Raw genomic sequence first — 16911 nt, 5'->3', positions numbered from 1 at the left:
GCAGAGGCCAGACACGGGCATTCAGCACACTCCAGTATTGATGGCTATTTCTGTTCTGGGCTTGTGTTGCGTAATTATAAAGCCTGTGTCTTGATCACATTTTGGATGGTATTTGGAGGACCTGAATCACAAGACAGAGGAAAAATCTAAAGGCACTGATCACTGTGATTCCAGTCAATCCAATCTAAACCTGCCCTCAGCTGTCAAATTGATTTCCTGTCACAGTTCTCTTGGTGGCTATTTTCAAATCTCTCCCTTGTCCTCCTAGAAACTCTGCCCTTACCCCTCTCATGGGCTCTTCTGCAGGTAGCCTTGGCCCATCAGAACTGAGAAGTGGTCCACAGCACACTCCCGCCCTCCCTCCTTCTCCCACTGACTTCCAAATGTGTGGGCCCACTGACCCATCTGTCTTCATTCCTTCTGATTTCGATGAGGGGTAATTACCCCTCTCCCCTTTAAGACTAACTCCCTCCTTATCTACTCCGACCCAAGTGATAATTATGGTTCATAATTATCCCTTTGTTTTTTGCATTTAGTCTGTCTCCATGGAATCCTTCTGCTCCATGTGTAAATATGCCCAAGCTCCCTCTTTGTTCTTAAAATCACTGTCCTTTCCAACTACCAAATACCTCCTTAATCGTTCTATTTGAACTTCTTGAAAGAGTGGTGACCTTGCCCCCGCTTCTTGTTGTGATCAGCTGTTAATTATTAAACAATGGTTGAAAGGACAGTACAAAATTCCCAACAGTTAGAGTCCCAGTCATTTCTTCCTGACTGAGATAAGGCATGTCCCTGACTCCAGGCGGGAAGGCGGCGCTAGCCTCAGAAGCAGCTGTCTCTGGGAGCTGCCGCCTGCAGACCACAGCCCTGTGGGTTGTTCTTTTGTGTAGGAAGTTGGCATTCTCAGAAGTGTCAGTGATGGGTACAGCAAAGTACTTTTAAGAAAGTAGGGAATTTGCATAGCTATGCAGTTGGAAAAATTATAAAATAGGTTAATGCCCCAGGATAGCATAAACAAAGAGGCTTTGTTTTTTAAACTCTGAATTTGTCTCTGATAGTTTCTTCCTGAAGAAAAAGCCATAGGAAAATGTCCAGCCAGCCTCTCTACTATACTTTCCATTTGCTGAAAGCTGCAAAAAAGTCCTGAATGAAGGTTACAACTTCCCTGAAGAGGCAGCGAGAAGCCCTGAATTTTTCTCTGGGAAGTAGAGAAAATTACTTCACTTACCAAGGACACACCTCTGATGAAGACAGGACAGTGAGAAGAGTTTATAATTAGGATGGCATTTGAATATTTGCTTCTAAAATCGGAAAAAAAATTAAAAAAAAAGAAAATACATGTAGATCATAATGTGAATCATTTTGGAGTAGGCCAAACATTTTTCTCTTCTATAGAATCTTAGAAAATGTACCCTAGAAGACTTATCTTTAAATAGAAAAAGAGCATATTGGGACACATGTGTATGCCAGCTATTTGTATAACCTAACATTGCATCCTTCAGTCCTCTGGGGTTCGGGATCCAGCCTGAGCCTTCCCCAGTGTAGAAGCCGAAGAGGAGATGCTTAGAGGAAAGATGATCGTTAAGACACATATGGGCTCTGTGAACATACGTTGATCATGTTTTCTTTATTGTATAGGCAATAAAGACTATCTGACTTTCTAGACTAAACTTTTCTAAAAGGAATTTAGTTTAGTGAAAAATTTTGGTGAAAATTATAGTAGGGATTATTCAATCAATCAGCAGTAGTAGTGGCTGACATTACATATAATGCTCCTATAGGAGATATGAACAAATGTAAAATGTGGGGGTTTTGTCCTTGGAGAAATTTACAGTTACAGTGAGGCTGTATTTAACTGTCCTCTCTCCACACAGATTCCCACCTTTCTTGGTCCTATAGTAATAGCCAGTGTGACATAGCTGAATGTTGGAAAACTGAAGTTGAGTTCTGTCATGAGGTCAAAAAATCTTGTGTCTTGTCACCAACCACCCAAAGACTCTGCTTAGTGCCCCTGTGTTACCCAGAAGGATGGAAAGCAGCAATCCTACCATCATCAATTTTTTTGTTACACAGTTGTCTCCCAAATTGTATGCAAATTTCACATACTATTAATATACAGTCACCGGTTATATTTCTTCAGCAACCAAATATGGAAAATGTGTGTCAACTGGTTCTACAGCTGCAATTGAGCTACATCCTTCAGAATAATGTCACAATAGAGAAATGACTTCTGAATGGTGTTTAGCCTGCATATCACTCTGATTGCCTTTAATTAGGGGGAAAATCACAAGCTAAAAAGAGTAACAGACTTGAAGTCAGTTAAAAATCAGAGTAATCAACTGAGAAAAAAATGCAATCTCATAAATCTTAATTTTTAACCATAGGATAATAGTTTCTTTATTCATTAAATAACTTTAACTGCCTCTCCCTGCTTCTCAGATTAGAATTCTAACACTGATAGGAGATTTGGCATAGGAGAACTGCTTAGCCTCTGAAATGAAGGGCCCCTCAAACCCTGTAAAAGCCTAGAACAAATGAAACTGAGAAAGTCACAACCCAAGAATTAGGTTTGGGTGGCTTGAATGTAAAAACTCCCTGATTGAGAGTGATCTCAAAGTCAAAGGGGGAGAATAGACCAACTGTGATGTAAACATTTTAGCAGTGTTCTCCTAGAAATAGGGAGATAATAATTTGGCACACTACAAAGAAACTTCTGGCAATCACTTTAAAAAACAACAGTAACAAAAGCTTATCTTTAAAAAGGAAAAACGTTAGGGGTGTTAAGACACCAAAATATAACTTGGTATTCCTGCAGTGGCTGGCTTTCATGAATTTATTTATTTATTTATTTGTTTATTTATTTATTTATTTTTGAGATGGAGTCTTACTTTTTCGCCAGGCTGGAGTGCAGTGGCACGATCTCGGCTCACTACAATCTCCAGCTCCCAGGTTCAAGTGATTTTCCTGCCTCAGCTTCCTGAGTAGCTGGGACTACAGGCACACGCCACCACGCCCAGCTAATTTTTGTATTTTTAGTAGAGACAGGGTTTCGCCATTTTGGCCAGGATGGTCTCAGTCTCCTGTCTTACCTTGTGATCTGCCCGCCTCGGCCTCCCAAAGTGCTGGGATTACAGGCGTGAGCCACTGTGCCCAGCCAGCTTTCATGAATTTTAAGAAGGGATCAATGCCTTTCATGTTTTTTTTTTTTTTTTTTTTTTTTTTTTGAGACGGAGTCTCGCTCTGCCACCCAGGCTGGAGTGCAGTGGCCAGATCTCAGCTCACTGCAAGCACTGCCTCCCGGGTTTACGCCATTCTCCTGCCTCAGCCTCCCGAGTAGCTGGGACTACAGGCGCCCGCCACCTCGCCCGGCTAGTTTTTTGTATTTTTTTAGTAGAGATGGGGTTTCACCGTGTTAGCCAGGATGGTCTCGATCTCCTGACCTCGTGATCCGCCCGCCTCAGCCTCCCAAAGTGCTGGGATTACAGGCTTGAGCCACCGCGCCCGGCCGCCTTTCATGATTTTTAAGTCAACCTAGTATGATAACCGAGAAAGAAGACTGTGAACACATGTGACTAGATTATTTTTCTTGGTGGAGTGAAAAAAGAACTTTTATTTTCTTCATAGCGGTGTGCCTGAGAATTTAGGGGGAAAATGAAATATGAGAAATGTGTGATACGTATGGGAATAGCTCTGTGAAATGCATATTTGTCTGTAAGAGTTATCTTCAGCAGTTACCTCCTTCAAGCTTGTCAGAATTTTAAAACTGTTCATTTCTGTTCCACTCAAAGAGAGATCTATCAAGACCAGCCTCTGGAGTGCCACAATGTGATTAGCCAGAAAAGAATGAAGGCGCATTTGGCACACGGAAATCACCGACGTGTCCTATGGTCATGAAGCAACATGTGCTCCACTAATTATTGTTCTCTGTGACTGCTCTCACGTCTTGAAACTCTCCATGACCCATTGTGGAAATCCTGTTCATCTGCCCCTCACCCTCTCCCCCAAAGAATGAAAAATAGCAGATTGCAAGGCTGGACTTGTCTAATGAATGTGATTTGTTTTTGTGGAACCAAAGGCATGAGAGGTTTCGGAGGCTGTTAGTTTGACACTAGATTTGTGAAATGACTTCATGGTTCACACCGTTCGATGAGTTTAATAGGCAGGGTGTCTTTGCTTGCTAGATGATAATCTGTCCAAAGGCATTTTCTTTGTTTTTCTATGTTTCTAGAGCAAAGTGACCTTTGAAGGTAGGCAGGATCATGTCTCTGACTTCAGGCAGAAGTCTATTGAACATGGGGCAGACATGGAATCTTGCATTATAATGAGAATGTCCTCAAGATACAGCGGACTCCCTCCGTGGCCTTTTCTTTTCCTGGAAGTAGTCTTGCTGCCATCTGAGTGACCCCTAACGCTATAACCTAAGGCTTTTCCTGGAATTTTTTTCTGACACAAATAGCTAGTTTTCTTGTACTCTATAGTAAATGCAATTTTTGGTGTTAACGCCTTTTATGTATTCATTTATTAGAGCATTAAAAACCAAAGTGTTGGCCAGGCACAATGGCTCACGCCTGTAATCCCAGCACTTTGGGAGGCCGAGGAGGGTGGATCACAAGGTCAGGAGATCGAGACCATCCTGGCTAATACGGTGAAACACTGTCTTTACTAAAAATACAAAAAATTAGCCAGGCGTGGTGGCGGACGCCTGTAGTCCCAGCTACTTGGGAGGCTGAGGCAGGAGAATAGCGTGAACCCAGGAGGCGGAGCTTGCAGTGAGCCGAGATCGCACTACTGTACTCCAGCCTGGGTGACAAAACGAGACTCCATCTCAAAAAAAAAAAAGTGTTACCTTCTTTATATTCAGGTAACTTCCCTTCTCTACAGAATTTTCCCTCACTCCTCCTCCCTCCCCGCAAAAGCCCAACAACTTGGTTTGTTCAGATAGGTTGAAGATTACTTTTTTTGCAGTTTATAACAAGAGCTGATGTTTAATAGAGATGTTGGGTTGGATATGGGTTTATTTTGGCGACTATTTGAATATATTAATTAGTGGTAACATGTCGTTAGTATTACAGCAAAATAGCTTGATTCTCTGGAGAAAGAAACTTCGCGAGCCTGGATAGTAATACTTTCCATCTATTTAGATGTGATTGCCTGATGGTGCCACCCAAACTAATTAATAATGACATATTAGCTAACATATTGCCGTCAGCAGGTGGCTGTTTGAGCAGGGGTGAAAATGGCAGGTGCTACAACAAATTGTTGTTCCCTATAGAAATGTACAGAATTCTTCTTTTAAAGAGTCTTGATGATGTCTGCAATATGATTTTTATTTTTTGGGCTTGGAGAGGTTGGAGAGATAGAGACTAGAAAAGCAAAACTAAAGAAAGGAGAACAAAATTGATTTAACCTTTTCCAATAGTTTTCCAATTCAATAAGCAAGTGGTTGGATCTAAGCAGCACAAAATTCCCAGGAAAGACTCAGGCATCCTTCTTCTTCCTTCCAACTTTCCTTTTCTTCCTCTTGTTTGTCCATCTAGATCTGTCAAGGGATTGGGGGCACACAGCAGAGCCCTGACAGATGGGCAGTGCAATGTAATCTACTGCTGCTTTTCAATTTCAGAGGGATAATTGTGACAATGAAGGGGTTAAAACTGTCAACAACTATCAGAGCTTGGAGATAATTAGTGTAATATAAACCCAAGAACTTTGATGGCAAAGACCACACAGCAAATGAATTCGACTAGGTTGCTGCTTTGTAAGAAATACTTAATTAACCTCTTTCCAGCTCACATACAACTATGGTTTTTATATGCCTATGTGAAAAAGTTACTGTTTATACATACAGATGATAATGATTAAATATGATTGTGAATCATTTTTACTTTGGAAGATGCATTTCGAGTTAGCACTTGCAGCTACAAGCTTAATAGATAAGTGCTCTTCCAGCATGAGATAGGTTGCCTTTGGAATGTCTCACAATGTATTGACTGTTGCTGTAGTACTAACGTTGCTAACATGTAGTACTGAGTAGTGTGACTTAGGATGAACTATTATAAGGTATATTTTATCTAACCTTTTTTTTTTTTAAGTTTCCACCGCTTAGAAGGAACATAAAAGGGAAATAAAGTAGACCTTTTTAAACAAAATATAGGCTTGACAAGGATAAAATACATTCTTTGTTAATTAGCTTGAAAGAGAAAATTGATAGATAACAAGCAAAAACTCTTAGGACTGTTCTTCAAAAGTCCATGTGGTAAGCAGAAAGAGACAAGTATGACTTAAAAATAGGAGCAGAAATCCACGATGGACTAGGGGAAGAATGGGTAAAGGAGAACTTCAATAACCCAGATATGTTCAAATCCACAGGTCCCAATGGCTGGCATCCTAGAGTACTTAATGAATTGGCCGAAGTCATCACAGAACCGCTAGATATCATTTTTGAGACCTCGTGGAGGACTGATGAGGTGCCTGAAGACTGGAAAAGGGCATATTTAGAACCTTCTTTCAAAAAGGGAAATGGATGATGACCCTGGAAATACTCATCAGCTTAACTTTTTGCTTGGACAATTTCTGGAATAATCAACTTAGTAAACTGGGTAACTGGCTTATAGCAGCTAGAAATAAGGAAGTGAACTATCACGCATAAAGAAGTACTGAGTTCATTTTTTAAGAAGATATCATTATGAGATACAGTCCTATGCATTTCTTGGCATTCTCCCTTCCATTCGTAATGAAAACAGATGAGGTTGGCTAAGGCATTTGAGTCATAACTTACTTTAAGTACAATATAACAAAAAGGTAGATTTCTGATATTAAGTAGTAATTATATTATTTCCAATTTTGCTTTTAATTTGAGAACAGTAGCTTTAATTTTTATATTCTAGCATACATTCTACTTCATTTCATATAGGACCATGTTTTCATAAGATAAGATATATAATTCTACGTAGAATAGTTTGGTGAAGGAATTCTTATTTTAAGGTGCTTTTATATAGTTATTTTGTATATTGGTACAATGATAAAGCTGATGAATTAAGGAACATTACCAAGGGAAGACAATTTCTTCTAACTTCTCTTTTTAAATTTAATCTGGCTGGGGTTTAGTATTAGGACTAATAAAAGTGTCTTGCTCTGACATGTATCAAGCAAGAGCCAGCTATTTTACTTCATAGCTAGTTTCTTGCACTCTATGGAGACTGCCAGGGTCACAGACCACAGCCCATTCTGAGCTGCAGTGCTTTATCCCACCTTGCTCTTCAGGCTTCTGACTTCAGGCCTGTGGAGGCCAGGAGGTGGGCAGTGGCAGTGGCCTGAGGAGTCCTGTAGAACTACGGCCAAAAAAGAGAATAGATTGCGGTGGGGGGAGGAAATTAAGATGAATCTAGAATTTTTCTAATTCTTATTGTTCTTGTGTTTGGATGCTCGTAGTTTTTTTATTTTATTTTTTTGTTTTTTTGAGACAGAGTTGCTCTGTCACCCAGGCTGGAGTGCAGTGGCACGATCTTGGCTCACTGCAACCTTTGCCTCCCAGATTTAAGGAATTCTCCTGCCTCAGCCTCTTGGTAGCTGGGATTATAGGCACGTACCACCACACTCAGCTAATTTTTTTGTATTTTTAGTAGAGACGGGGTTTCACCATGTTGGCCAGGCTGGTCTCAAACTCCTGGCCTCAAGTGATCCACCCACTTTGGCCTCCAGTAATGCTGGGATTACAGGCGTGAGCCACCACACCTGGCCTGGATGCTGGTAGTTTTATTTTCTGCTTAGAAAATGCAACCATGTTGATGGGACCAAAAACTTAGTTGAAAGAAGCCATGGCAAAAGATGTTGACATGCAGCAGGCTCCTGAGGCTGTCAATTTTTGAGAGCTCCCAAGTAGTACTGCATTACGGAATCTACTACTTAGAAGTACGTACAAGATGTAAGTTCCTATCAGCATTGTCATGGTAAGAAGAATAAGAAACTCTCAAAGGAAAAGGAACTTACATTCACTTTTTCTTGGTCCATTTTGGTTCCTAAGAATAGATAGGCAATTAAGAGGGATATTAGGTTTCTAAGGGCAATTTTAATACAATACTGCTTTAAAAATCTGAAGTTTAAATAGTTTAGCTATTTCTATAGGTTAATTCAGGCACGAGTAAAATCAGTCTCATTATTATATACAAATGTAAGGAAATTAAATTTTAAAAGAATGTATAGGTTGTCCTTAAACTATACAAAAGCTTGTAGTTTCATAAGGATTATATTCCAGTTAACCTTTCATCTTTTTTTTTTTTTTTCAAATGAACTAGGGTCTTTAAAATTCCTAAGATAAATTCTTTTAAGTGGTAGGGGAGTCTGTATAGATTACAGATATAATTTATTGTGATAACAAATGGCTTCCTGTTTGACCTCATTTCCAGGTGTTGCGTCTGTGGCTGATTTATTTCACAGATGTACATTTGCATGCACTTGTTGAACTTTGCTAGAAAGAACGTAAGTTTTGAAAAATCTGTTACTTTCACTGTGGGCATTATGAGGCAATCTACTGCAATGGAAAAAGGGTTCCTTGGTCATTTCAAGTTTTATTTTTTATTTGAGTAATATCTAACTTCAATTAATTTGCCAAGTTTAAACCTTTCTGTGTCTGCTGTTAGAATTTAAAAATAACAATGCTCTACTTAAAGTAAGAGTCACAGTCAGCAAAAAAGCCAGTGGATTTTTAAAAGACATCTTAGTTAAAGCTAGGGGAAGAAAACTTTCAAATAAGCGAGAAGTATTGAAGGATGCCCATGAATTCCTTTGCATTAAAATCAAGATGAGGTAAGAGGTAAAATAGAAGGGAAAGGAATTATTTTTACAGTAAATTGTATCTGGAGACAATTAGTCTTAGGAGGAGTATTTTTTTCAGTGTTTTTTTGTTTTTATCTAAACACCAATAATATATTTAACTTTTGAATATAAAAGAAGCAGCAATTGACTAAGAATAAATATGTTATAAAAACTAGAGTATTGTCTTGATTTGCATTTCCTAGAGCATTAAAAGAGACTAATTACAGACTTTTACTTGATAATATTGAGGAGTTTGGAGGGTCATAACAAAATTTTCTTTAGTTCATCTTAAAATTTAGGGAGGTAAAAAAAGATTTTATGATTTTATTCACATGAAAGATTTCTTGGCATAGTGAAGGCATAATGTTAAGGGCTCTTTCCTTACCCATGTGGGAGCCGAACCAGTAATTGTGGGAAAAACTGAATTTATAGCAACAAAAGATAGTAGTTTCTCAACCTGGAGCATTCAAGCAGTTTCTCAGTTCAGAGGTATTTGTAGCATCTTGTTGTTATGCAATAAACAATGACAACAATAAGCATTGAGTCTGCACTTCGGAGTTACTCAAGTCTTAGTTTAAATTCTAAAATTATTCCAGTAGTATTTTCCTGTGGTGAATCTGTTAAGGATGTAAGCTATACTGTAGCTTGGGGAATCATCTTGAGCAGTTATGAAACTCATTAAAGCTTCTTTTCCCTTGTCTGTAAAATGGGAAAAATAAATACCTCTATAGTTCTTAAGAGGCTTAAGAGTTTTACACCCACATACAGTCCTTGGCTCAGTGCTAGGCATGTAGCAGGTGCTGACTGCCTCTCTCCCTTCCCTTCTTTATTCTCAGTTGTCTTATTACTTCTTATGTAGAAGAGACTACCTTAAAGCTGACTAGAAAACTCACACATAAATTGACATTTCCTTATCATTGCCTGAAACCCACTGAATAAGTCCCCTTTGATTTCTCTAAGGAAGGATAAAAATGGCTACAGTACCGACTCATCATAGCAGTTCAGTAAATGTTTATTGATTGAATGAAAAGAATTTGATTTAGGGAAACAATAACACTCCATCCTGGGCAAAAGAGCAAGACCCCATCTCGAAACAAGACAAAACAAAACAAAACAGCAAATTCATAAAGGACGGCAGTTTCAAGTCTGGGGAAATAGGCACATAGACAGATATGAAGGTATTTCATTAGCTTTCTTCTTTTTATGGCAGCTTCAGATGGACAAATTTGATGTACAAATGAGTGAGTGGCATATGTATATTTTCCTCTGATTTTATGACTGATTTACAAATTAGGAGTGCAAATGGGCTATTCCCTGGTAGCATCTTCTGGGAAGAATCCAGCCAAGACACAAAGCAGATGATGGTGGATTGGCAAACTCTTTTCTATGAAAAGAAAAACCAAGTGTACCAAGGACTGGAAAGCACCTGCTTGAAAATTGATATGAGCATGTCTGAATTTTTCTTTTGTAAGAGCCTGAGTATTGTTAACAGCTCACTTGCACGGGGGTTGAAAAATAACAAAAAAACAAGTTAACGTAATTAAAATGCTTGGACAAAACATTTGCTTTATATAGATTCTTATATGTAATATTCAATTAGGTATCAAAATAGGTTCAGGCAGGTGGAAGAGTTCTGAATTTTCAAGGCAAATAAGGCATAAAGGGTGGAACATTGCATCTAGGAATGAATAAGAGAAATAAATGAAAGTCTGATCCTACACTGCCAATTCTCAGACCGAGTACAAAGTGTTAGGAATTTTTTATATCAACTGACATCTTGTGCTTAGAGTAAAGCCATATAGATGCACACATAGTTACTTTATTAAACCAAACAAATTATGCAGAGCAGAGCAAATCCATTAGGCTTTCTCTTTTAGAGTTTTCTAATTTTACTCTTATTAACTCCCTCAGTTGTCATCAATTACATATTCCTACATCAGATATTTTACACTATCAGAATCTTTGATTAAAAAATCATCTTCAGCTTTACATTATTAATCTCTGAGGAGATAAATAACTTTCTAGTCCATGATCATTAATCACTACTATTTTAGATATTTCCATAAAAGGCTTAAAGGGAAAAAATAATGGTAGGTACTTCAGAAAAAAATGGTGGGGCACGGTGGCTCCCGCCTGTAATTCCACCACTTTGGGAGGCCGGGGTGGGCAGATGATTTGAGGTGAGGAGTTTGAGACCAGCCTGGCCAACATGGTGAAACCCTGTGTCTACTAAAAATACAACAAAATTAGCTGGGTGTGGTGGCGTGTGCTGTAATCCCAGCTACTAAGGCAGGAGAATGGCTTGAACCCAGGAGGTGGAGGTTGCAGTGAGCTGAGAACGCGCCACTGCACTCCAACCTGGGCAACAGAGTGAGTGAGACTCTGTCTAAAAAAAGAAAGAAAAGAAAAAATGAAGAACATAACTTTTCTACTTATCAAATAGATAATTTTTAAAAATTGTTTAAACTCCTGGAAATTAAGTGTTATTTTTTATTACTGCAGTTGAGAGATACCTTTTAACAGAGGAAAATGAGAGGCTAAATTCCATGTTTAGAGCTAAGCAGTATTTTTTTCTTAACAATTTTGCCAAAATTTCTTCCACCCGACCAAAAGGAAGCAAATCTACAATAAATCTACTTTCTAAATATTATTTAAGATGGGAAAGGTCTTTTATAGGTATATTCTCTATAATACCCTTAATTAGATGAATTATCCCTTATCATTCCAAAAATGAAATGCTGTGTTAAATATCTCCAGGACAAAGTGGTATGTTGACTGGGACAAATGTTAGAAATTGTATTGTTCATTGCAGTTGTTGTCCTGTTCCCCAAGCTTGTCAGTGTTTAGAGATACTATTTGGGTTATTAAAGCCATTGTTCATAGAAAATTTCTGCCCCTACAGAAGTGTGTGCATGGGCCTTGGAAAATCTACATGTGTATATCTGAGTAGCCAAGCACAGATTCACTCTAATTGAAAGCAGCAGTTTGGTTTTGTAAATGTAATTGCAACTGACACTTTCTTTTTCCTTTCAGTTATTATTATTTTTTAAAAGGATGGTATGAGAAGGCACTATGAAAAGCCTAATTGGAACAACATTATGAACCATGTAATGTACGCCCATGCACACGGTGATTTGCAAACATATGTCCGCTCTTCAATAAATGTTACGGCTTTCACAGCGGTTCCGCCTTGGCCTCTTTTGTCATCTTCCACATTTTGATGAATGTGGTGGAGTTTGTGCATTGTTTAAATTGACAATATGTAAATGTTTATGGTACTATAGCATTATGGTCAGCATGGAAAATCAGAGTTCTAACTGGAAAGAAAGAAAAAAGTGGCTCTTCCCACACTGCACACCAAAGTGAAATAAATCCATTTTATGAGCTGGGATTCTTTGGTATGGTTGTTACATAGTAGTATGTTGTAGGCTTCTCTTGTATGATTCTGTGCCAGTCATGGCAGCTCACCACGGTGGGAGATGGGATGGTGGGGGCTGTCGGGTGGTAACAGGGGCCGTGTATGGAGTTTCTGTACCTGTGTTTCTGCTGTGGTTCCCGCAGCCCCTGAATCTCCATCACCTGGAATGTGTTGTGATTCACCTCCAGATAAGCAGTATTTCAGTGGTCATTAGACACAGAGTACTGGATTTGAATCCCAGCCTTACTACTTTCTGGCTTCAGGACCTTTGGCAAATGGACTAACTACTGTGCATGCTTAACACAGTCAGCAGTTCCCAGACATTAATTTGAAGACGTTTTATCACAGTGTTTGGGGTTTTATAGAAATGTCATCATGTGCGGTGATTTCATGATGGTGCTTATTGTTTTTCCCACTGGATACAAGATGAGAAGAAAGTAAATATAAAGAAAAAACATGTATGGTAAATATTAGGAGGAATATGTACGAATTTGAATTTTAGAAATGAAAAGGACCTTAGGGATAACCTAGTCCGATTCATAAATTGTGTAGTTAAGAGACTAATGTGCCAGGAATTTGTGGCCTGTCCATGATAACACCCCAGGTTGGTGGCAGACGATTGGCATTCTTCCATCTCCTTGAATCCTGGCTTTTGTCTGATGTCAAATCCTGGGAAGTATACCTAAAGCGTTCTGTGGCTCCTTCCAAAAAGACTCATTTTTCTACAATGGACTTAGTTTGAACTTAGATCCCTGGTTTTTAAGGCATAGACATAACCCTTTTGTTCATAAACTAAAGCTCCAAGCTGCCCCAGGGCTCTGCAGGGGCCAGCATTGTGGCTTGAAAACCTGATCTTTCAGCCTTAAAACCTTATGCTTCAAGTCCTCCTTGATCTGATAAGCATATTTAGAAAAGTTCATGACACTGGTGGGCAGCCCTAAAAAGTACTTTTTAAAAATAGGGAAATGTATGCCTGTAGTAAAGTTCACAAATAAGTGTTTGTCAAAGAATAGGATGGTTTATATTATTAATGAAATCACATCACATAAGGCAGCTTTTAAAACATCTTTCATCTGAATCTAGATAATGAATATCTTCTAGTTTCATTCCAGGCCATTTGCTGTCCCACTGAGGATTTTTTTTAATTTAAAAGAGAAATCTTGAATAATTTTAAATGAAAAACTTACTCCACCCGCCCCCCTGCCCATCTCCTAGAGTTACCCTGAGGACAGAGTACATTCATGTAATTATGGACACTTTTTTGACTAACTCGTCTACTTTAAAGTACATTCATGTACCAATAACAGGATGTCTGTGGAATCTCATTTGTTTCTTGGCTGAATAATGAGCACCAGTTGTGAACACTGTATATTCGGTGTACATTATTTTAGATCCCTTTAGCTCAATCAATTTAACTTCAATTTCATGTTGGAAGTTAATTAATCTACATAATAGCATTTACAAAAATATCCATTTTGAGTGAAGAATATACATTTAATTAAAAAAAATCTTTGCCTGTAAATCAGAAGTTCTTAAATCCAGTCTCTTGGTTTTGCTGGTGAGCGGAGCTGTCTAAGTCACTTCCTTTTACACCTTCAGTCTCCCATCTGCAAAAGTGCTCAGTGGACAGCATTGCTAAACACACCCTGTGAAAGGTTTGAGACACAGATGGGATCTGTGAATAACCTCAAGTTTTTTTTTTTTGATGACCTCCACCAGGCCATCAGTACATCTGGTTTGTCCCCACTGGGGTTGTTCCCCGCTTGGTGCTTCCCTCGTTCCTAGTGTATTATCTGGCATGGTGCAGTGCTCAGTAATATTGTAGAATGAATGAAGGACTACGTAAATTTTCTCATAAGCCTAAAGAAACTGAAGCTGAAGTTATGTGAGATGGTTAGACAGGGCATTTCCTATTTTCAGGGAACCTGGAGGAACACTGTGACTTTGTCTTGGAAGGACAGTGGCTTTCTCCCCCATACCAAACCAAGTTTCCCTTTTTTGGAAGTTCACTTTATGGTGTGATTTTGTTATTATTCAGATTTTCTGACTTTCCTGTTTACTTTTCTATAAAACCATAAATACAAATAAAGTTCATAAAATAATATTTTATAAACTCAATTAGGTTTGCTGTTGTAGAAATGTACTAAACATTGTAATTTGTGAAAGCACACAAAAACTACTAAAATGACACAGGAAAACAGGGTCTCACCCTGTCACCCTGGCTAGAGTGCAGTGGTGTGATTGTGGCTCACTGAAACCTCAAACTTCTGGCCTCAAGGGATCCTCCCACCTCAGACTCCCAATGAGGCACTATTTGAATTAAGATTTTCTTTAGGTCATATATTCCTACTATGAATTATGAGAGGGATCTATATCTGCAATTAAAACTAGTAAGAATCAATTGATTTCTGCAATTATAGCTAATCAAACTGTGGTTAATGTACTTAATCACATACATGTTAGTATATGGTATACTGCTAGACAAAATACCAAGACATTTTGATGTGTTCAGCACAAACCCTAATTTACCCCTTAGATTACATTTTGGACACATCTCCTTTTAGATATATTTGATATAAATTTGTGACTCATAATTTTGTCCCTGGAAAGAATTATTTCTTCCCTAAAGGGTACTTCTACCCTCTACCAAAATAAAGGCAAAAGAGAGTGAAGTAGTTAAGAACAGTCCAGGAGCATTCAGACCTGACTTTGAACCCCACAAAGCTGCTGAGAATTATAATTGCTTGCCTTAAGAATGAGCTTGCAACTCTGCAGTCATTATGTGTCTTGTTTTCCTTTTCTTCCTCTGATATATATGGATTACATGGGAGCCAGAAATGGACATGAGAGCTTTGAAGTCACAAAGGCCTGGATACAAATCCCAGCTCTTCACACCTGGCTGTATTAGTCCATTCTCACACAGCTATAAAGATGCTACCTGAGACTGGGTAATTTATAAAGGAAAGAAGTTTAATTGACTCACAGTTCTGCATGGCTGGGAGGCCTTGGGAAACTTACAATCATGGTGGAAGGTGAAGGGGAAGCAAGGACTTCTTCACATGGTGGCAGGAGAAAGAAGTGCAAGCAGAACAAATGCCAGATGCTTATAAAATCATCAGATCTCATGAGAACTAACTCACTATAATGAGAACAGAATGGGGATCACCTCCATGATCCAGCCACCTCCCATGAGGTCCCTCCCTTGACACATGGGAATTATGGGGATTACAATTTGAGAAGAGATTTGGGTGGGGACACAGAGCCAAACTATATCACTATACGACCTTACGTAAGTTACTAAATCCTTTCCAGTCTGTTTTATTATCTGAAAAGTGAGGTTACTAATCAGAGGGTTTCTGGGCAAACTTAACAAAATGACATGTAAGATAATGATAGAAGATTTTGTATTAGAGGAGGAGGAGGAACACAAGTCCTTACTACATATCAGCTGGGCAATAGAATGTGGAGGGTGGGAACAGAAAAGAAGTTTGTGACTCATTAATGAAAATTGTTTTCAATATATGATAGAATAAAAGCTTTCATTCATGGCCGGGCAGGGTGGCTCACGCCTGTAATCCCAGCACTTTGGGAGGCCAAGGCGGGTGAATCACGAGGTCAGGAGATCGAGACCATCCTGGCCAACATGGTGAAACCCCATCTCTACTAAAAAAAACAAAAACAAAATTAGCAGGGCGTGGTAGCCAGCACCTAACTACTCGGGAGGCTGAGGTGGAAGAATGGCATGAACCTGGGAGGCAGAGCTTGCAGTGAGCCACAGTCATGCCACCGCACTCCAGCCTGGGCAATAGAGTGAGACTGTCTCAAAAAAAACAACAACAAAAAAAATTGTTACATTCATTACTCAATTACAAAACCAAAACATCAAAAAATATGGTTGCCAACAGTAAAAAAAAAAATTTAATATGTGCCCAGGATAATTCAAAGCACTCCCCGTGTATTATCCCATTTAATCTTTACAACAATCCTATGAGATTATTCTCATTCTACAGATGAGGAATCTGAGGTAAACATGGGTTTTTCATAATTTACCCAACGTCACACAGCCAGTAACCAGGAAAGTTAGAATTGGAATCTCAGCAGTGTGACTTTAGGCCTGTCCTCTTAACCTTTATTTATCTTCTGTGGGGACTAAACTTAGTACAGAATCAAAATGTAAGGACCGCATATCAAGAAGCAGGACAGTAGAAGAAGAAGATTGACAAAGTTCTCATAAAAGAGGGGGTGCTTGAGGGATGAGGAGACCAGATGAAAGTGGTGTCTTAGTCTGATTGGTGCTGCTATAACAGAATGCCTGAGACTGGGTAAAGAATAGATATTTATTTTCTCACACTTCTGGAGGCTGGGAAGTCCTAGATCAAGATGCCAGCAGGTTGGGTTGTCTGGTGAGGGTTGCATTCTCCGGAGAATGTTGGCTGTGTCATCACATAGCAGAAGGCAGAAGGGTAAGAGACTGAATGTTTTTCGAAGCCTCTTTTATAAGGACCTTAATCCCATTACTGAGGGAGCACCCCTCATGGCCTAATCATATTTTAAAGGCCCCACCACTTAATACTATCACATTGGCAACACCTGAATTTTGAAGGGAACATATTCAAACTGTAGCATTCTGTATCAAATATATTGTATTTCATCAAATCTAAGATGAAAAGCACCACCAGTAA

At 38.9% G+C, this 16911-nt stretch overlaps 1 protein-coding gene across 1 annotated transcript in view; it reads left to right on the top strand.

Annotated features, from left to right (window-relative positions):
- Positions 1–11993, top strand: part of SAMD5 (sterile alpha motif domain containing 5) — a 67195-nt gene extending 55202 nt beyond the window's left edge. The window contains exon 2 of the mRNA XM_033235131.1: positions 6367–11993. Coding sequence (XP_033091022.1) covers positions 6367–6429 — 63 coding nt within the window. The 3' untranslated portion in view covers positions 6430–11993. The remainder of the gene's footprint in view (positions 1–6366) is intronic.
- The last annotated feature ends 4918 nt before the right edge of the window (positions 11994–16911 follow it).

This window comes from Trachypithecus francoisi, unplaced genomic scaffold (assembly GCF_009764315.1).
Source record: "Trachypithecus francoisi isolate TF-2019V2 unplaced genomic scaffold, Tfra_2.0 Lachesis_group15, whole genome shotgun sequence".
Taxonomy (NCBI): Eukaryota; Metazoa; Chordata; class Mammalia; order Primates; family Cercopithecidae; genus Trachypithecus; species Trachypithecus francoisi.
This window is presented reverse-complemented; position numbering and strand designations above follow the sequence as displayed.